This window comes from Ixodes scapularis, unplaced genomic scaffold (assembly GCF_016920785.2).
Source record: "Ixodes scapularis isolate PalLabHiFi unplaced genomic scaffold, ASM1692078v2 PGA_scaffold4__175_contigs__length_147842914, whole genome shotgun sequence".
Lineage (NCBI taxonomy): Eukaryota > Metazoa > Arthropoda > Arachnida > Ixodida > Ixodidae > Ixodes > Ixodes scapularis.
Window position 1 is genome coordinate 73,991,680 of NW_024609879.1, and position 22,605 is coordinate 74,014,284.

The 22,605-nt window shown below is 44.9% G+C and overlaps 1 protein-coding gene across 4 annotated transcripts in view; it reads right to left on the bottom strand.

Annotated features, from left to right (window-relative positions):
• The window catches only part of LOC8024699 (zinc finger protein 84), a 55,776-nt gene continuing 33,171 nt past the window's right edge, over positions 1–22,605 (bottom strand). For 2 of the 4 annotated variants that reach the window (XM_042293327.1, XM_042293328.1), the window contains 2 exons: positions 15,877–15,999; positions 7–2,241 (listed from right to left, as the gene is read on the bottom strand). In XM_042293327.1, coding sequence (XP_042149261.1) covers positions 854–2,241; positions 15,877–15,999 — 1,511 coding nt within the window. In that variant the 3' untranslated portion in view covers positions 7–853. Of the gene's footprint in view, positions 2,242–10,319; positions 11,595–15,876; positions 16,000–22,605 lie in introns of those variants that run through there. The other 2 variants (XM_042293326.1, XM_029974138.4) reach the window with 2 other exon arrangements.

Here is a 22,605-nt window from a genome sequence, read left to right on the forward strand (position 1 = left end):
TCTCACACACAGCTGATATTTATTGACGAAAATCCTGTCTATAGACTTCAAGCACCTTCACAAAAAAAAAAAGAAAGGCAGCGCACAACTTTCCAAAAGAAAGAACATTTCCAACAGTGCACGTGTGCCAAACAGAGTAACCTCAACTCAAACGACAAAAGGACAATAAAGGAGCTAAGAAGCTATGTGAGAGAAGGGTCAAACCTTAGTTATCAGTAACTTAGACCAACAGACAGAGCGGAAAGTCAAAATTGGAGAGGAGAAAAAAAAAAGAGAAAAAGGGGCTCACACAACAAAACATGAACATCCTAAAATGCAACTTTTGGTCAAAGGGGGGGGGGGAATGTTTGCATGGAATTTGCGGTAGAATTTCCGGAAACCCTTTTTATTCTATGTCCACACTGATATGGAGAGTTTATTGACTGCATTTCCGTGCTGATTAATGCTGGTGGATTCTTTCACCAACCCCTTGTGGACACCACCACCGTCATGGACTGGGCAGAACTGAGATAAAGAGCACCTCATTTATTCAATCGTCTTTGTTGCAAAAACATACAACATACCAAAGTAAAGACTATGTTCATAGGCTCTCAAGCTGGTCTTGAATTAATGGAAAGGTTACAACAAAAACAAAGTAACTCTGACACACATCCAAGTACTGTACAAATCATAACAGCCAATACACCGGCTGTTTCAAGAAGAAACACAGTCATAGAAAGCCTCGTCTTTACTGCAGATACCCAAGGATATCCAACTTTTAGAAAAAGAAAGGTCAAAGGAATGTCGTCATTTTTAACTTATTCAAGGTCAACTCCCCAAAAAATTCAAAGTGGATGAGGCATTGGAAGTACCCTCATCTTGTGTGAGCTACCTGGTGGGCTCTCAGGTGCCGTTCATTAGTGAAGGCCAGAGTACAAGAGGTGCATTTGTGGATCTTACCCTTGTAATTTGAGAGAACATTCAAAGGAAGCTTCACCCGGAAGGGGAGCTTCAAAGGAAGGGGAAGACCGAATGTGAATGCTTTCGGTGGGATGGGGACAGCCTTGTGAGCATTTAGGTGTGGCTCCTCAACAAACACTATGCCAGTGGTGCTTGGTTTGCAGCCTATGCCATCTTGCTGAATCCTTTCATGAGAACTCATGCAAGACCCTCTACTAAATGGGTCTGATGAAATGTGGTCTTTGGATCGATGGGCGATTGGGCAACCTGGTTGGTGAGTGATTTTATGCCTCGTCAATGACTGCTTATAATGAAATTCCTTAGGGCAGGCAGAGCATTTGAAGGGCCTTCTAACAGTGTGAATCTTTTCATGATCAAGCAGGTCACCCTGTGTTAAAAATGCCTTAGAACAGGCAGGACACTTGAAGAGGCTTTCATTTGTGTGAATCCTCTCATGATTAACCAGTTCATGCTTCCACAAAAATGCTCTGGGGCAGGTAGAGCATGTAAAAAGTCTTCCATTCGAGTGCATCTTTAAAATATGAACAACCAAAAAATTTTGTTTTTGAAATACTTCAGGACAGGAAGGGCATTTGAAAGGCCTTTCACCCGTGCGAACCTTTTTATGGGCAGTCGAGTGATATTTCATTTGAAATGCTTTAAGAGAGGTGGTGTGTTTAAAAACCTCTTTAACCCTGTGAGTCGATACATGAAACTGCAAGTCAGACCAGCAAGCAAACTTCTTCTTGCACACGAAGCAACTAAAGGGCAGCACTTTTCTGAGAGTATTGCTCAAACAGTGCTCGCTTTGGTGAATATCCAAGGAATGTTTCCACTGAAATGTTTTTGGGCACATTGGACACCTGAAGTGATTTCTGTCCGTGTATGCCACTTGCTGATTTCGAAAGCTGAATCTCCACACGGTTCTGTTGGCACAAGTGTCGCATTCATAGGGCTTTCCACCAATATGAATATTTTCAGGGGCAACCAAGGACTCCTTTGGGGAAAATACCTTTGAGCAAGTGGCACACTGCAATGGCGCTTCGTCCGTTTGAGTGTTTGCAGTAGCATCCAAACTATGCCTGTCAGTGTGTGCCTTACGAGAGACAGAGAACCGAAAGGCTCGCTGTTCTACCTGTGTCCTTTCGTGCAATGAGACATCGTTTTTGGAGACACCGGAGACAGAACCAAAGTGGTAGATGTGCCTCTCCCCCTTGTCGTGCCGTCCGTGGTCCAGCTGTTGTTGGGTAGAGTTATCGCTTTTCCAGCAGCCGGAGCCCTCCCATTCCGATTGGACCGGATCTGTTGGGGAAAACACAGAAGATAACAGAGTTTCCTCAACCTAGCAGTATGAGGGGAAACGGAATACGGCCATTTCGCCATTGAGCAATCGGTAAGAGGCCCGTTTGTTGCAGCAGAACATTCGTCATGGAAGACTTGTTGCTGTAAGAATTCGTCGCATCACAAACCCATAGGTCATCATTAGGGTTGTGCAAATAGTGGATTTTGAGTTTGTATCAAATTCGAAGCGAATAGTGATTTTGGCCGAATATTTTCTAATCGAATATCGAATATTTGCCGTTTAAAAATCTTGGCCGTTTTTAGAGGGAAGTTCAAAGCTGGATTTTTCATGCTGTCGTTAGAGTTCATCTTGCCAACCCACCTAGTTTCTGCTATTTTGACAATATCGATGCCATTCACACACCTTGTCGCTGTAATAATATAATATCATTTTGAAATATTATATTTAAATGTTTTGAAATGGTGTTTAAATTTTTCTTGCAAATAAAATTTTCTGAGCAATTGTGCAGGTTGTGAGAAATTTCTAAAGGTACTTATTTTTATCCTAAACCTGTTTTTCAAACTTTAAGCCTGAACGCGACGGTGATGAGAAAAGAATGCTAGCAACCAGGGTGCCAAGATTGGCAAAGATGGTGCCAACGTCTCTGGAATTCGTTTATTGTATTTTTTGCCCGTTAATAAAAAAAGTTTATGAAATAACTACGATGAATATATTTGACAGATCCCACCATAATATTTATACCGTCTTGCCAAACGTGTTAATATATTCCTGATTTTAAAAATTGCTCCTTACTGATTTTTAGACAGTAAACAAACTTGCGACAGTGAGTTTGCCAACAGATTTGAAAAGCACGATTACAAATGCTCTCGAAGCGAATATCGAAAAGAGTAATATTCGAAACTATTATTCAAATATTTGCACAACACTAATCATTGTGCGTTTCGATATATTTGGGTCTCCGAAGAGGCTTCGTAAGGGGATTAACCTGGATAAACCCAAACAAGGTCAGCGAGGTTGATCACGGGCGAGGATTGTCTAACAAACACTGCAAGCACGTCGGCCAAAAGTTTAGCGTCATCACTATTGGGTCATTCCATGCCAAAGATTACGCGGCAATGTTTTCATGTCTGGGATATGTACGAAAAAATTTATTTGGATAAAGAAACCCGTGAACTAAAAAAAGAAATATGCTTTTGAGAAAAAATAATATTTATTTTTGCTGATTTCATGTTTTAAATTTCAGGAATTTGCATAAAACCTTTGTAGTTTAAAAAACAACAAAAAACATTGTAAAAATAATGGTTGCTTGTCCCACAAATTTAGGTGGGTGCCTAATTACTTAGTAATATGCCCTATGTTAGATTAAGATACAAATACTAAAAGACACTTTTTTTGTCCAAATAAAAGCTCCAAAAAGAAAATATTTGTGAGATTTCTTTACTTTTTCCTTTGTTCTCCTAAGACTAATAATTGAATTGCTTCCATTAACTCTTCAAAGCCTCGTTTTGTTACAGTTTAATTAAATGATAAAATCTCTACTTTACGCAGAAATGGAGATATTGACAGCCAGAAAAAGCAATGTGGACAGCGGTGCCCGGAACTTTCGAAATAGCCAAAAGTTTAATCCACCTCATCTGTTCAACAAACCAAAAAATTGAAAAAGTACTTCTGGTTGTTGCTGAGAAATTATTTTTTAAAGATGATCCTCTCCAACCATGCCACCAGGTGCCCACCTCGTAGGCGACGCACGCTGGCGTTCGCCAGCGAGGCGTCAACGGCGTGAGATGGCGCCGCAATGTCTCTAACGCTCTCCTGAAAACACTGCTTATTCAGTTGAAGTGGATGTCATCCTGTTTTCCATTCATCCGCCTCCTCTTCACGTTACATAATAATACTGGTGTCTTAATTTTACTCTACTTCTGCCCAGGTAACTGTCGACGAATGCAGGCCTGCATCGTCTGCTTTCCGAGTTTGGGGATGCAGACTGCACGTCGGCATTGTTTGTCATATCTTCAGATATAAACACAATTCAGACCAGATAGCTCTTCACCGATAAAAAATGATAACAATGACATCGCTTCCCAATTGAACTTAAGTGTTTTTTGATAGGAATAACATGTACTGAAGTTTGATGTAGCACCCACCAAGGATGCGTTGCCAAGATAGTGACGGCCTCATGGAAGCAACTATGTCACTCTTCTAAGCGCCATTGGGGGTAGGACTTGTGGCAATCTTTGCACGCAATAAAATCTAACAGCAAGAACGCAAAAACTGGTCGATAAATAGTGTGAAAGGGTAATAGTATCAAAGACACTATTAACTTTTCACAAATTCTGTTAATTGGTCAAGCCTCTGATCGTAGTTGGCATCAATAGTGCAATCGCTACATAGGTCATTAAACCATTTATTAGAAATTTATTGAACAATTGGTTAAAGAACCAGCTTACCGCAATGGTTATTACCTCATCTAATGTCCGCCAAGCTTGACGCTCCGATGGCAAAGACGGCACCCATATAACTCCCACCTCTTACCAAACACACTTCTTCTAAAAATACTAGTGAGTTCAGAATTCGAGACATGTTCCGTTGGCCTCCAGTGTATTCCGGAGCCTAAAATACAGCACATGAATGGAACCTCAGGGGTGTGAGGCGTCCGCCGCAAAGAGTGAAATCCTTTATCCATCATTAAACGGCTTTTGGTAGCAATACATATTGAGGTATTTAGCACACAAAGTAGGGAGAAGAACAGGACAGAAAAGAGTGCTCTTTTCTGTCCTCTTCTTCTTCTCTCTACTTTGTGTGCTAAATACCTCAACATGTTAGACTACCAACTTTCCCAAAAGTCAACTTTACTACAGTAGCACTACATATTCTATCAAAATACATTCAAGTTCACTAGAGAAGTGAAATTACTGTTATCATTTTGCATTGGTGAAGAGCTATCCGGTCTGAATTGTTTTTATATCTGGACATTCGACAGACGAGGCCGACGTGCAGTATGCATCCCCAAACTAAGGAAGCAGACGATGCAGGCCTGCGTTTGTGGGCAGTTGCCTGGGCAAAAGTAGAGCAAAATTAAGACGCCGGTGTCATTAGGTAACGTAGAGGATACAGATGGATGGAAGTCAGGATAACATTCACTTCAACTGAATAAAACATGTTTTCAAGAGAGCGTTGGAGACCTAGCGGTGGTGTCTCACACCGTTGACGCCTCGCCAGCGAATGCCGGCGTGCGTCGCCTACGAAGGGGGCGCCTGGAGACATGTTGAGAGAGGCTGACCTTTAAAAAATAATTTCTCAGCAAAAACAAAACATACTTTTCCAATTTTGTATAAGTTACAGATGAGTTGAATTGAACTTTTGGCTATTTTGAAAATTCAGGGCACGGCTGTCAAAATTTTTTTCTAGCTCTCAACATGGCCGTTTCTGCATAAGATGAACACTTTGGCATTTAATTGAAATGCACTAAAACAGATTTCGGAAATTTAATGCAAGCAATTTAATTATTTGTTTTAAAAGAACAAAGGAAAAAAGTATTGTAGCTAACACCCAAAACCAAAATGACAAAAAAAAAATCTATTTTTTTTATAGTTTTTATTTGGACTTAAAATGGCATACCTTAATGTAAGGTAGGGCATATTATTAAGTAATTAGGTGCCTACCTATATTTGTGTGATAGGCAATTGTTTCTTACAATGTTTAACTTAGCTACATAGGTTTTATGCAAATTTTTTTATTTTTTCACATAATAATTTTATTGGTGTTGAGAGGCTTATTTATCCAAATTAATTTTTTCGTTCATATCCCAGACATGAAAAAATTGCCGCATCTCCTTTGGCATGGAATGAACCTATAGACAATTTGCTATTTTCCCCAAGTGCACCGGCCCGTGCTAAAAGGATCATGGGAACGGTGTTCCTTAGTGATCGGTAATTCCGACCCTATCCTTGGCTACACAGCTTTGGAGCGTAATTCGGAGTCACTCTGAACAAACACCTGATATACCCCAATGACCTGTCATATCACCTTTAAAATTTTTCCTCAATTTCAGCGTTTTTGATACTATGCATGCTGTCCACCCTTCAACCTGGATAGGCTGCAGAAATCTCTTATATTATTATCATGCTGATATTAAGTTAGAAACGCTAAAAATGCTATAAACAGTCCTGCAGACTCCGAGCTAAATCCTGTTTTTTGTTGTTGTGAATTATCGACTTTTTAAGCAATTCCTGCTCAAACAACAATCATGAGAATGATCATATTGTAAGAGATTTCTGCAGCTCAGCCAGGTTGAAAGGTGGATCGCATGTGAAGTATAAAAAATGCTGACATTGACGAGCAATTTTAAAAGTGATATGCCAGGTCCTTGGGGTATATCAGGCGCTTGTTCAGGGTGACTCCGAATTACGCTCAAAAACTGTGTAACCATGGAGTTGGTCGAAAATTAGTGGTCACTAGGGAGCTGAAGGAACATTGTTCCCATGATTCCTCGAGTGCGGGCCGGGGCGCTTGGAATATAGCAAATGGTCTATTGTGACAGCTTACCCAAAGAAGAGGGAAATAAAGAAACTTCAGAAAAGATCCATGCGATACTGAGAAAGTTTGCCTCAAACAGGAAAGGTCCATTCCTTGTTCCTAAAGTCACTTCTCAACATCCTTCTCGAAGCGTGTGTACGCTTCCAAAAGGAACGGCTGTCTATAGCTCCACTGCATTACCGAGGTTGCCTTATTAGCCGATTTGCCCAGTCTACGATGTTTCGTGGCTGATTAAGTGGGTCGGAATTACGGAGGTCCCCTAATTATAAAATACGAGATAATTTCAACTTCCTACCTTATTTTCGATCTTGAAGTGGAAGTAATGATTACTGAGAGAGGAGGTGCTCTGTTGCTTGATGAGGACTCTTAAACTCAATGAAATGATGTTGTATGGGTACGCCGGCAAAAGAAAACTTGTAACACTAAAATTACAACCGATCTTGCAAAAACGCGCATAATATCTTATACGAGCAAGCACACGCATGCCAGAAGGCCAACCGAGTTAAATGCTCTTTGGGTTCATCACGAGATGGAGGAAAAAGCAGGTATGTATTGCTATTTCGTTTTTATATTCCTGAATGTTTTTATTGACAACCACATTTTAATGTGCTTCTTAAAGTGGAGGGCCGCCTAGCTCCACACCCCATACTTTTAGATGCTGCTGCCTCTATCAGCGATGACAATGCTTTGCAGGTTCTTGCTGCGAAGCATTGTCGCCGACTGCACTCGGCGCCTTCAGGTCATTGTCAGCTGCTATCGCAATGACGGCAATGTGACAGATTGATATTTATAAAGCAGTGACTTTCACTGCGACCTCATAAATCCAAGGTTAATGTGAATTTTAATATGAGAGCAATCATGCGTGCCCATGTAGTGTCAAGTGCATGCGAGTGCTGTCAGTCAGCGCGTCTTTGTACCGAATGAACCACAAGTTCCCCTATGACAAATCCTCAAGTGACGGATGGATCTACACATGGAAAAAAACATCAATACACTTGACGAGAGGAACAGTTCACAGGTGGAAAATTTTTCGACAGTGAACTCTCAACAAATCAAAATTCAAGGGCACCATAAAATGCTTTCAATTAAGCACACTCTGAATGAAAAAAACTCTCCCCACACCTTTTTGTTTGTTAGTATTCATCTGTAAAGTTAAAATATTTTTTTGTTTTTATTGTTGCAGATATGCCAAGTGTGCTCCATACAGTGGAATGCCAGAGCAACAGCAACGCTAGTCCTAAAACTGTCTCATCTGCACATTCAGGCTCTTGGCGAGATCCCACTTCGAGAACGATGCAAGGTGCCTTCCAACACTGTTTAGGGTTTGCGATTCAAACTACTTTGTTTACATATTCTCGCCCTCGTGGCAACCGCACCAGCTTGTAATCGTGACGAGGTGTTTTGAGAAGACTATAGTCGCCAATGCTTATTCTGAAAAATTCAGCTGAAAACAAGCACCAGGGAAGGGGTGTAGCCAAAAGAAAGGAAGGGGGGGGAGGGGGGGGGGGGCTTCAGCTCCTCCCCCCCCCCCTCCCCCTCTCCGCACCCCAAGTCATGAACATCCTAGCCACCTCAGCCCCCGCCCCCGAAAAAAATTCTTGGTTACACCACTGCACTAGTGTATTCTCCAAAACCATTGTCCATTTCTGACCTGACCAGAGCAAAGACGTTGTGAAAGTCCGTAATCACTGACTAACTGACCTAACTTTCATGCCACCTTCCTCCTCGTTTTATTGTCATAACTAAATCTATGAGCCCTAAGCATGCTAAAAGAGCAAAAATTACATTCATGTGGGGCTGACTTACATATTAAAAGTGATCACAGATCTCGACACTTGCCGTTGGTGCACCGAACCTTGCTGAATATGGTCTAATGACAGACGGCATTCGTCAGCGACTCGTGAGCAGTGGGTTCCCGCGCGGACGAGGAAAGACCTGGTAGACCACTTGATCACGCGGGAACCCGTCGTTTGCAAGTTGCTGACAAGTGCCGTCTGTCGTTCAACCACATTCAGTAAGGTTCGGCAGCGCCATCTGTCGTCCTGCGCCAACGGCAAGTGTTGAGATCTGTGATCCCCCTTGTAATATGCAAATCGGCCGTGCATGAATGTGATTTCGGGACTTTTAAGATGCTTAGACCTCGTAGGTTGAGGTATGACCATAAAACAAAGATCTTATAGCCCCCCTGAAGAAGGTGCCGAGCCGGCACCGAAACATTGGGACCCTACGATAATTTAGAGATTGGTTGGCGTTTGCCTTTTACTTATAACGTTTAACCCAACCAGGCAGACGTCTGCCGAAATCTTCACCTTCAAGATCTTAAAAAGCACTTTAGTGCCCCTTTAAGGTCGGTGGTTGCAGATTTGGGATGGGCATGGCGCTTGATTCTAGGTAAGAGTATGAGCCTGACAAGCCTCTACTAGAGAGGGTTTTGACAAAAATAGTCCACGATTAGAGCAAAACTTTTCAGAACTGTTTGTTTTTATATGATATTGTAGTAGTTATAATACCCAAGGATATTTATCAATGTTTCACGGTTTCAACCGAGTTCTTATTTTTGACACTGACGGAAGTTCATTTATGTTTCTTGGTTAAAACCAGAAAGTCTACGGCACAGTTATAATTAATGTTTCGTGCTTTCGGTTTATATTGAATTCATTTTCAGAATTTGGTATAGAAAAAATAGGAAAGATTTGTTTGTCAAAACACGAGTGGAAATGATTGGCTGACAAAGCAATTTGAATCCCTTTCAGGGGTGAGGGGAACGGTGCCCGGGTGTGCGCACTCCACCTCGGAGCACATGGAACAAAACCTACAGCACTGCAGAACTAGGGGCCCTGGGTTTAATCTCCACTCCTGCCCGCTTCGATCTGGATGAGCATCATACAAGCGTGCAGTCGTGCATTGCTACTGTGTGGTCCACAACAAAAATTCCAGTCAGGGGTACCGCACTGGCCAAATGTCACATGTGCAGCGGAGACACCTCGACGCCCACTAGGGCCGACTAAACTCTCCGCGTCTAAACATACACACAACACAATTATTGCTATGTTTGCCTTCGAATTTTATGATTCGTCATTGCCTACTCTCAGTTTGTAACATTTAATGGCACTAACTCCTCTCTCGCATCCATTTCTTCTGGTGTAGAACCTGAAGGGTTGGGTTTAGGTTTGTTACTTTTTTTTGTTTTATATTAATAACTTGCAGAGTTGTGTTTCTTCTTCAATCAAAATCTTTGATGATGACTGTGTTATTTACAAAGGTTATAAGCAGCGACTCCGACTCACAAAAACTGCAACATGATTTGGATTCGATTATGCAGTGGTGTAAGTCTGGTCCCAGTGTAGCTTACCGTATTTACTCGCATAATGAACGGACGTTTTTTCCCGAAAAATCAATGCAAATTTGGGGGGTGCGTTCATTATGCGGGTTAAATTCTCAAACAATAATTTTGAAACGCTGAAATGGAAAATATGTTAGCAACTGAAACGCTGCATCTTAAGACTCACCTTTATGATAAAAAGACAGGTACGCTCTCGGCCACAATTGACGCTTTCAATTTATTGTTTATTTACTTTCACTTTACTCCGACTCGGAAACCTCATTGATGTCACCAGCTGCGTCTTCGTCGTCGAGGTCCCAAAGCAGGTGGTCTTCATGCCGTCAAGTCTGTTAAAAATCCTGGTTTTCTTAGAACTCTCGACAATGATGTCCCCGGGAATCTTGTTCCATGCCTCCAAGACCCACTAGCAAAGCATTTCGATTGATGGCCTTTTGATTTTGCCCCCAGGTGTCAGTGCATAGTTGCCGGATGTCATCCACTCAGTGTAAAGCTTCCTCACATTGTCCTTAAATGGCTTGTTGAGCAAAACATAGAGAGACTGCAGCACCAAAGGCAGGCCACCCGGAATGACGGCGATGTCGGTGCGTAGCTCCTTCAACTTGCGGCGAACACTGTCCACGAGATGCCCACGAAAACTGTCTAGCACGAGAAGCGATGGAAGAAGAAGGACACTCGGCCGCAAACGCCACACTGTCGTAATCCAGTTTACCATCAGGTCTGCCGACATCCACCCCATCTCTTGCACACGAATGTGAATGGCATGTGGAAACTTGCCCTTGGGAAGTGTCGTTTTTTTGAAGATCACGTATGGTGGCAGCTTACGGCCACCTGCGATCACTGCCAGCATCACGGTGCACCTTTGCTTTTCAGTTCCTGTTGTCCTGATGCGGACGCTCCAAGCACCCGTCTGCTCCGCTGTCATAGTTCCTGGCATGTCGAAGTTCAGGGGGTCTGATCGGCATTTCCAGTATGGGACGGGATGAAGTTGTTTCTTTTCTTGGCACATCCTTATAAGGTAATGGTGAAAATCAACAATCTTGTCCTCGTAGCTTGAAGGGAGCCCTTGGCACAATTACGTACGTCTTCTGAGACACAGTCCATTCCGTCGCATAAAGCGTGTTATCCAGCCATTACTGGCCCTAAAATCCCGCACTGAGATGCCATGTCCTTTTGCAATTGTTCGTGCGCAGTTCTGAATCAGTTCATGTGACACAGCACGACCCTTGTTCCGAAGGTTCGTCACGTATTCGAGCACTTCCTCCTCAACACGAGGAAACTTTCCCTGCTTGGGTCCTCGGAAAGCCCGACGTGTCTTTTCTGCGGCTTGCAACTTTTCACGCTGCTGTTTCCAATACCGGACGCGCACTTCGTCGACGCCAAAATGTCTTGCGGCCGCACGGTTGCCATGTTCAATGGCGTGCTCAACAACTTGCAGCTTGAATCCACTTGTGTAGCTGGCGTAACGGGCCATCCCTGCGTCGTCAATCAACACGAAGATGATGTCGCCAGTGCAGTCGCAAAATGGTGGAAAAGAAAAACTCCCGCAAAACTTTCTTTCGCTTTTTCCCGCAGCCGTCACGCGCTCTGCGATTGGTTTCGTTCTACTCTTCTCTTCCCTTTGTCTGCAACACAGCCCTCCAAGGTGGGAGGAGGAGGCAAGGGCAGGGTGCCTTCATTATGCACTTTGCTTAGGCGAGGGCTTTTCCGCTTCTCTTTCTTATCTCTTCGCGCAACCCCACAACCAGACTGCACTGTGCGGAACAAATGTTTTTCTCCAAGTTTTGTCTTTGTATTGTTTTTGTGGGATCCATCTCTTTTTTACCGCCTTCCGCAAGGTGCTTGTTCGCCCATGCTGCTCATGCATTCGTGACCTCGCTGCACCAGGATAGGGAAGTGCGTTCATTTCGTGCACGGGGTGGGGGGAGGATGGGGGGGAAGGTCAAAATTTTGACGACCGAGTTGGGGGTGCTTCAATATGCGGGAGAAAAAAAATAGAAATTTTGATAACCGACTTGGGGGTGCGTTCATTATGCAAGAAAATACGGTATATCGAAAAAATAGGGAAGATTTGTTTGTAAGGCAGTGATGTCAGCGACGTCAAAACGATTGGCTGGCTAAGCAATTTGAATCCCTTTTGGGGGTCAAAGGAACGGTGTCCGGGTGTGCGCACTCCACCTCGGAGCACATGGAACAAAACCTATAGCGCTGCAGAACTCGGGGACCCTGGGTTTAACCTCTGCTCCTACCCGCTTCGATCTGGATGAACATCGTACAAGCGTGCGGTCGTGCATCACTACTGTGTGGTGCACGTTAAAGATTCCAGTCAGGGGTACTGCACTGGCCAAACGCGACATCTGCAGCAAAGACACCAGACGCCCACTAGGGCATACTAAATTCCCGCCTTCTAAACATACACACAGCACAATTATTGGCATGTTTGCCTTCGAATTTCTGACTCGTCATTGGCTATTCTCAATTTGTAACATATAATGGCACTAACTCCTCTCTCGCATCCGTCTCTTCTGGTGTAGTGCCTCAAGGGTCCGTTTTAGGCTCCTTACTTTTTTTGTTTTTTGACTTGCAGACTTCTGTTTCCTCTTCAATCAAAATCTTTGATGATGACTGTGCTATTTACAAAGGTTATATGCAGCGACTCCGACTCACAAAAACTGCAATATGATTTAGGTTCGATTCTGCAGTGGATTGACCTCTGGTCAATGCAGCTTAATATTACCAAATGCAAAACAATGCACATAACATGTAAAGCTAAATGCTCTCCTCTTTATAACCATTATCACACACACTTACAGCTTGAAGATTTATACAAGTATCTGGGCATGATCATAAGCGCTGATCTTTCCTGGCAGCTACATGTTAATTACATGACTAACAATGCTAATCGAATGCTTGGCTGTCTCAAACGTAACTTTTACCCAGCTCCTTCCATCATTAAAGCTTTTTTTTTCTATAAAACGCTCGTGCAATCTAAACTCGAATATGCAGCCTCCATCTGGGAACCCTATACTAATTATCTCACTAACTTGAGGCAGTTCAGAACAGATCCGCACGTTTTATACCAGCCAATTATAATCTCACTGCAAGTGTCACATCAATGAAAAATAGCTTACTACTTTTAAGTCTCGCACATCGTCACAGAATCTCTCGCATTTGTCTTTTTCATAAGACCTACCACCATATTCCTCAACTCAACGCACAGCTAATAATCCTACCATCGTTTCTTTCCGCATGCAATGGTCATCGCCAAAAAGTCGGTGTCCCGTTTTGCCACTCTAATTCATTTTTCGCACCCTTCATTCCTAAAACTTTCAACGATTGGAATCGTTTACCTGCATCACTAAAACATAAATTGTTGACCACATTCTTTTTTGTAGTAGTATAGCTGACTACCATTTCCCTACTGTTTGAGTATTTATGTTGTTACTACTGTGCTTCATTTTTTGTATTTTTTATTTCCCACTCCTCTCTGTAATGCCCCCACCTTAAAATAAATAAATACAGTTAAAGCTCGTTAATTCACAACTCATTAATCCAAACTTTTGGATAATTCGAAGCAGTCCCCACCCAAGCAGCACGGATTTTGGCCAAGCAATGGCCAGTGTCTGGCAATGGTCTTTTGGCCAGCAGCCAGAGAGTGGCCATTCACTGGCCAATGCTTGGCCGATGGCTGATGGCCAGTAACCATTGGCCAGTGGCCAGATAAAGGCCAGTCACCGGCCAGTCTCTGGCCACTGCCTGGCCACTTGGCCAAGGACCATTGCCAGCCATTGGTCGATGACTGGCCAACTCTGTGCTGCTTGGGCATAGTCCGGTCACACTGCGTAGAGGTACATGTGTAAAACCACCCGATAATTCGTGCTTGAATCGTTTTCCGGCACCGATAATTCAAACCGCACGTCGCCATGCGTGGAGCTTTCCTGGTCATGTGACAGGCGGCGTGGTGAGAGCCGCATTGCCGCGCATTGCTAAACGCTGCAGGCGCGTTGAAGTAGACGCGAGAGCGTCGCCAATATCCACTGCGGGCCAATGCGCACACGGATATTTGGAACAACGTCGGCAGACGTTCAAGATACCAATAGGGGCGTGCGAAGTGGTTTCTTTCGCGCCTTTTGAAGCCTCCTGCCTTTCTGTGTTCTCCTCCGCATTACCAGCTCTATGGTTCTGCTTCCGTGCTTCGATCAGCCAGGCCCACCGTGTTTGAGCCGTTGCTCAATCGCCTATCCATTTGTGCTTGTGACTTGGCTGGTGGTGTTGGCCGTAGGACCGGGCTACGTGCTATGCGCTTAGAGACCACGATGTGGTCATCAGGTATACTGGCCCAAGGAAAGTATTGTGCCAAAATGCTCAGAGAGAAAGTGGAGATTTTGCGTGAAGTAGACTCAGGAAAAGTGAGCAAGGACAAGATTGCCAAGAAGCACGAGATCCCAAGGAGAACGTTGTCAATGTATGTCCGCAACAAGAAAACAATCGAGGATGCCTACGAAGCCGAAGCTTTTGCCCATGACAGAAAAAGACTTCGCTCTGCCAAACACCCGGATTTGGAAAAGGCGCTCATCACGTGGGTTAAAGAAATGAAAAGTCAAGATCTATCTTCCTCTCAGCGGCTCCATCATCATGGCAAAGGCAGCCGAGTCCGCCCTACATTTGAAACACCACGACTTTGCCGTGTCTGAGGGATGGTTCCATCGCTTCCGTCAGAGGCACAACCTCGTCTTCTGTACCGTGTCTGGTGAAGGTAAAGACGTGAGCATAGAAACTTGCACGATGTGGCCAAAAGGATCCCTTTAGGGCTACCTGGAGAGCTACACGCCACGTGAAATCTTCAACGCGAATGAGACCGCTCCATTTTTCAAGCTCTTGCGGACAAAACGATCATGTACAAAGGAGACAACTGCGCAGGCGGGAAGTGAAGTAAAGAGCGTGTCACTGTCTTTGTTGCGGCAAACATGACTGAAATGGAGAAGCTTCCCCTGCTCGTGATAGGAAAGTCAATGAAGCCTCGATGTTTCAAGAACATTCGCATACTGCCAACAAACTACGAAGCCAACAGAAAGGCGTGGATGACTGGCAAGTTGTTTAAGAAGTGGCTTGGGAAGCTGGACAGAAAGTTCGAATTGAGCAACGGACAGGTCCTGCCCATCTTAGACAACTGCTCAGCACACAATGTGAAAGGGATGTTGAACCAAAATTTAGGTTTCAGAAGACAACGTGGAAGCACTAGGCAGGGCGCTACAAACCCGAAAGCATCACTCACAAAGCAATATCTAAAACAGGTGGTCAAATTTTTGTGAAAGAAGAATGTGCTTGAACAAGGCCAAGAAAGCCTGCGACGTCGCGATTCTTGTTTCCTCCTCTTCTGGCTTTGACTCCGCGAGGACGCAAAGAAGGAGGGAAGCAAGGCCATTTCCCCTCCTTCTCAACTATTCTGCAAGAAACACGACGGCGCGATTTTCGCTCAATCGCATATTTATTTTACAAAAATATGGCAATCCGTTCGAGATATTGCTTCATGAGTGGTGCTTCGGGGTTTGTGGCACCCCGTTGAACACTCCTGCTACCTTATTTTCTGAAAACCAATTTTCGGTTCAGCGGCCTTTTTTTTTTAGTTCTTCTTTAGTTCAAATTTTGTTTAATTCATGTTTTTTTAGCATCCCCATGCAATTCAAATTAACGAGCTTTTACTGTAAATAAAAACAGCTCTGCCTGTAATTTCTGAAAAAGGGCTCCGAGGACTTGCCTTTCTCCACCCCAACAGTGGCTCTCTGAACTCCACTCGCAGGCTCGGGCGAAGAAGATGGGTCGTCGGCGTCTTCACAATCCGAGCTCTCGCTAGTTGAAGTGGCATCCGTTTCGTCCGCCTCTGTTGGAGAAAATGTTTGGAGAACATACCTTCAAAACAAGTGTGGCACAATTCATCATGCCGACAACGACCAGGGAACACGGTACGCGGCTTGCATGCTACACAGTGCGCGCAGGCATGCGAAATCAATACAAGCCTTATAGCAAAGCATATTTGCCAATGTTCCTGACTCATTTGATAAATCATAGCCGTCGGAACTGAAATCCGATGATCCGACTTCATATTCCATCAGCCGCAGATGCCCTCAAATTGCGAGGCTTAAAATGCTTTCGAAGAGGCATGCCATGCAATAAAGATGCCACCATTTGCAGCACAAAGCGTTCTTCGTCGGCTGCATGTTGGTTTACGAGAGATTGTTGTCACGTGGAAAAAAGAGATCTACACGGAAACTGAAACTAGTGTGTCTATTCTAACCACCAGATGCCATATCTTGTCCAGGAACACGTCGTAGGCTTTGCAACGGGGCTCGCCAATCATTGACCATGTGCAGTAGACTTTGACGGGCACGGTACTTAATCACAGGGCTTCGCAGTAGTTGCAAGGTCAAATCTATGCGCTATCTACGGTCCCTTATAAGTAGGGTTCCATGTTTTTGGGGATTAATTTCTCCAAAATCGGGGATGTTTCTACATGCTTTATTTTTTCTATTCTAGGCATTCGGCGATTTTGAGAGCCAATATTTTGTATGTTAGCAAATAATCGGTGTTTATCGAGGCTTTTGTCGATGAAGAGAGGACGCGGGAACAGCATTCCCCAACCTCGAGAAAACATTACGTGACCCAAATACTACTTGAAGGTCATAATCGGTACCGATAAGAAAAGTAAACAAAAGATAAGGAGTGTGGCCCCAAAGAAAGAAGAAGCTTCATGAACAGAACAGTGTGGGAAATGCACCAGGTCAACAAAAAAAAGCCGGAGTTAAATATTTCTTTCTCTTAAAGGGCAACTCCGCTTCATTCCGAAGATTTCAGGATAATGAGTGATTTTGCATTAAAAAGCCCTAGTAAAAGACAATACGTCGTCGCTAACATGGCCATCACGTGGTAGGAGATGTCACCAGAGGTCGGCATTTTAGGTCGCCCTCACTCACCCTCACCCTCACAGCCACACTCACTTAAGCCCCTCACTCACCCTCACCCTCACAGCTACACTCACCTTCAGCCCCTCACTCACCCTCATCCTCACAGTCACACTCACCTTCAGCCCTTCACTCACCCTCACTGAACCTCACGGCCCTCACACACTCATGGCCCTCACGCACCCCTCACGCACTCGCGCCCCTCACGCACTCACGGCCCTCACGCCACTCACCGCCCTCACTCACTCATTACCCTCACGCCCCTCACCGCCATCACGACCCTCACGCACTCATAGCCATCACGACCCTCACGCACTCATAGCCCTCACGCCACTCACCGCCTTCACGGCCCTTACGCACTCATAGCCCTCACGCCACTCGCCGCCCTCGCGCCCCTCACGCACTCAACGCCCTCACGCACTCATGGCCCTCACTGCCCTCACACCACTCACGCACTCACCGCCCTCACGCCCCTCACGCACTTATGGCCCTCGCGCCACTCAGGCCAGCTTCAGATGGGGCAATTTCGCCCAGAAACTTGACGTCGCAAAACCAACAACACGGGCCGCCCGCGATCACACGCAGCAACCAATTGCTGCAATTTGCCAACATCATCATGAAATTTTATTTTTCTTGCACTATTTAGACACAATTACGCATTATAGATGTGTTTTTATGCATCTAAATCTCGTTGAGAATACTAATGTACCTTTCTGAAACAGTTTATTTCCAAAAACGATCGATTTCAAACCAGAACCAAGTCGTTCGGTGTCATCATCTCCAGCACGAGGTATCACGTGAACATTTTGCGTCCCTGATTGGATGCAGCCGCTTCAAACGTCTTCGAATTGCTCCGAGCTGCTTGACTATTTCGAACCGGACCCCATCTCAGCAATTCGTGTCGATCTAGGGAAAGCTAGAGAACAACCCGCAATCAACACCAAAATTGCTGAGAAAGATGCTCCGTCTGAAGGGGGCCTCACGCACTCACCGCCCTCACGCCCTCATGGCCCTCACACCCCTCATGCACTCACCGCCTTCACGCCTCTCATGACACTCACTGCCCTCCCGCACTCTTGGCCCTCACACCCCTCACGCACTCAAGGCCCTCACGCCACTCACCGCCCTCACGCACTCATGGCGCTCATACCCCTCACGGCCCTCACACCCCTCATGCACTCATGGCCCTCACGCCACTCAGTGCCCTCACGCCCCTCATGCACTCATACCCCTCACCGTCCTCACGGCCCTCACTCACCCTCACCTCACCTGTGAAGATGAGGGTGAGTGAGGGCCCTCATGAGTGAGGTTTGCCGAGGTATGGATGTCACGTGATCGTCGGCCCAATGACGGGCGGGATTGGAGCGGGCGTGTGCCAGGCGCAAGTGTTGTCTGCAGCACACTCTTCACCACGTTTTGGTGTCTACGACGTTCCACGACGTCTGCACAACTGCGGCATAATTCAGCCCACGTGGTGCCCGTAGTGTGGACGAAACTCCGAGACAATAATCACAAACGGTGAGACGACGACGACGGTTGTGACGCGCGAAAACAGCGGTAATGGCGGGACCACGGCGGGCGGCCGGACGGCTCCCAAGAAGCGCGCTGTGCATGCGCGTTAGCCAACCACGTGGACACCGCTGAGCGCCGAGAGGTAACATTGCTGACGTCATGCGCTACGTTCACCCGGAGAAGTAAAAACAAGCAAAAAGGTGCAATGGTGATGACGTTTAGCTTAATATTGGCTACGCTGATGCCGTAGCCTTGGCTGCGGTGTTGGTTGCGCCTGAATTCGCCCGCTTGAGTCAGCCGATTTCGGCAACTTGGTGAGTTGCAAAGTTTGCCGGACCGTTTAAGAAACATTTAGACAGAACTAAGTCGTAATACTTGACGTGTGGTCTTCCTAGGCGGTACTGAAGAGGACTGCATTGTTTTTTCCAAACCTAAAATGAAGCGGAGTGGCCCTTTAAGTAATTAGTCGCCTACCTAAATTTGTGATAAACAATCGCTTTTATACAATGTTTTTCTTAACTACATATGTTTTATGCAAATTCCAAAAATTGGAAACATGTTATCAGCAAAAATAAAATTAATTTCTTTCACGTAAAAATTTTTTATTGCTGTTCAAAGGCTTCTTTATCTAAATTATTTTTTCGTACATATCCCAGACATGGACAAATTGCCGTGTCTCCTTTGGCATGGAATGAACCTATTGTGACAGCTTACTCAAAGAAGGAAGAAATAAAGAAACTTCAGAAAAGATTCAGGCGATACTGAGAAAGTGAGCCTTGAACAGAAAAGGCCCATTTCTTGCCAAAGTCCCACTTGGAGAACGATGCAAGGTGCCTTCAAACACAGTTTGGGGTTTGTGATTCAAGTTACTTTGTTTACATATTCTCGCCCTCGTGGCAACCGCACCAGCTTGTAATCGTGACGAGGTGTTTTGAGAAGACGATAGTCGCTAATGTTCATTCTGGAAGATTCAGCTGAAAACAACCACCAGTGCAGGGGCGTAGCCAGGGGGGGAGCTTCAGCCCCCCCCCTCCCTCTTTTCCGCTCTCCAAGTCATGGACACTCCAGCCACCTCAGCCGCCCCTCCAAAAAATATTCCTGGCTACGCCACTGCACCAGTGTATTCTTCAAAACCGTTGTCCATCTCTGACCTGAATGGAGCGAAGACATTGTGAAAGTTTGTGGTGACTGACTAACTGACCTAACTCCCATGCCACCTTCCTTTAAAGGAGCACTAAAGTGCTTTCCGAGATCCTCGTTTTATTGTCATAACTCAATCTATGGGCCCTAAGCATGCTAAAAAAACTAAAATTACATTCATGTGTGTCCGATTTGCTTATTAAAAAGTGATCACAGATCTTGACACTTGCCGTTGGTGCAGAATGACAGATCGTGCCACTGAACCTTGCTGAATATGGTCGAACGACGGACGGCGCTTGTTAGCGACTCGTGAACAGTGGACGAGCAAAGACTGGTAGACCACTCGATCATGCGGGAACCCATCGTTTGCAAGTTGCTGACAAGTGCAGTCCGTGGTTCAACCATATTAAGCAAGGTTCGGTGGCGCCATCTGTCGTTCTGAGTCAACGGCAAGTGTCGAGATCTGTGATCACTTTTTATATACGCAAATCGGCCGCGCATTAATGTAATTTCAGGATTTTTGGGATGCTTACCTCGTAGGTTGAGGTATGACCATAAAGCGAAGATCTTAAAAAGCACTTTAGTGCCCCTTTAAGGTCGGTGATTGCAGATTTGAGATGGGCAGGGTGCTTGATTCCAGGTAAGAGTATCAGTCTGACAAGCGTCCACTAAAGAAGGTTTTGACAAAAATAATCTACAATCGGAGCAAATTTTTCAGAACTGTTTTTATTTTTATTTGATCTTGTAGTACTTTTAATACCTAAGGATATTTATGAGTGTTTCACGGTTTCAACTGAGCTTTTATTTGGTAGCGTGAGCTACATTGGCCGAGGTTGAGAAGTTTCGCGTGGCTCCCAAAGAGCCGTGCTGCTCAAGCGCGAGGAGCAGTGATGTCACACGGCGCACAGCTGGCGCGCCAAAGCCGCCACCGTGCGCGCCTCGCCGGTTAGCGCATTCCAAAGGAGTGACGTCATAGCCGCGGCAGACGCACTGGCGCCGCCGCATCCCCCAGCTGTGCGCCTCTGTTGCACAGTAGCCAAGTCTGACGCTGCACCGAAGCCGTTTGATAGCGCCTCTCATTTTGTGCGCATAAGCTCGCGCTACATATATCCTGGCATAGCCGAGTTAAGCCACCACAATTTTTTTGACAGACGGAACTTCATTTATGTTCTTTGGTTAAAACTGGAAAGTCTATGGACCAGTTGTAATTAATGTTCTGTGCTTTCGGTTTATATTGAATTCATTTTCAGGATTTGGTATCGAAAAAATAAGAAAGATTTGTTTGTCAAAACACAAGTGGAAACGATTGGCTGGCAAAGCAATTTGAGTCCGTACAAGCGTGCGGTCGTGCATCGCTACTGTGTCATGCACAATAAAAATTCCAATCAGTGGTACCGCATTGGCCAAATGCCACATCTGCAGTAAAGGCACCGGACGCCCACTAGGGCAGACGAAATTCCCGCCGTCTAAACATACACACAGCACAATTATTGGTATGTTTGCCTTCGAATTTCTGACTCGTCATTGGCTATTCTCAATTGGTAACATATAATGGCACTAACTCCACTCTTGCATCCGTCTCTTCTGGTGTAGTGCCTCAAGGGCCCGTTTTAGGCTCCTTACTTTTTTTGTTTTTTGACTTGCAGACTTCTGTTTCTTCTTCAATCAAAATCTTTGATGATGACTGTGCTATCTACAAAGGTTATATGCAGCGACTCCGACTCACAAAAACTGCAATATGATTTAGATTCGATTCTGCAGTGGATTGACCTCTGGTCAATGCAGCTTAATATTACCAAATGCAAAACAATGCACATAACAGGTAAAGCTAAATGCTCTCCTCTTTATAACCATTATCACACACACTTACAGCTTGGAAGATTTATACAAGTATCTGGGCATGATCATAAGCGCTGATCTTTCCTGGCAGCTACATGTTAATTACATGACTAACAATGCTAATCGCATGCTTGACTATCTCAGACGTAACTTTTACCTAGCTCCTTCAATCATTAGAACTTTTTTTCTATAAAACGCTCGTGCAATCTAAACTCGAATATGCAGCCCCCATCTGGGAACCGTATACTAATTATCTCACTAACTTGAGGCAGTTCAGAACAGGTCCGCACGTTTTATACCAGCCAATTGTAATCGCACTGCAAGTGTCACATCAACGAAACATAGCTTACTACTTCCAAGTCTCCCACATCATCGCAGAATCTCTCGCATTTGTCTTTTTCATAAGACCTACCACCATATTCCTCAACTCAATGCACAGCTAATAATCCTACCATCGTTTCTTTCTGCATGCAATGGTCATCGCCAAAAAGTCGGTGTCCCGTTTTGCCACTCTAATTCATTTTTCGCACCCTTCATTCCTAAAACTTTCGACGATTGGAATCGGTTACCTGCATCACTAACATCAATTGTTGACTACACTCTTTCCTGTACTACTATAGCTAATTAGCATTTCCCTCTTGTTTGAGTATTTATGTTGTTCCTATGGTGCTTCATTTTTTTGTATTTTTAATGCGAAAGCATTAACTATTCCATGGAGCAAACCGACTTCATCAGTTTGAAGCGCGAAAACAGCGCCTAGTTTCCGCGATCCCAATAAGTTAAGGGAGGACATGGCCTCGGAATTCAAAATTTTCAGCTTGAATCCCATTGGCTGGTGCACGTCGACGAGGCTCCCATTGGCCGCTGCACGTCAGTTTGTGTGGTGTCATCCTGACTGTGTTTAACACTGTTGTGTTTTCACTGACCTGTCATACTAACCGACCTGTGCGCATGCCCGTGTTTGCTCGCCTCTTATCGGTTGTACGGCGCGTGGCAATATATACGGCGCATGGGATAAACCAAGGGGTTTGTTCTGC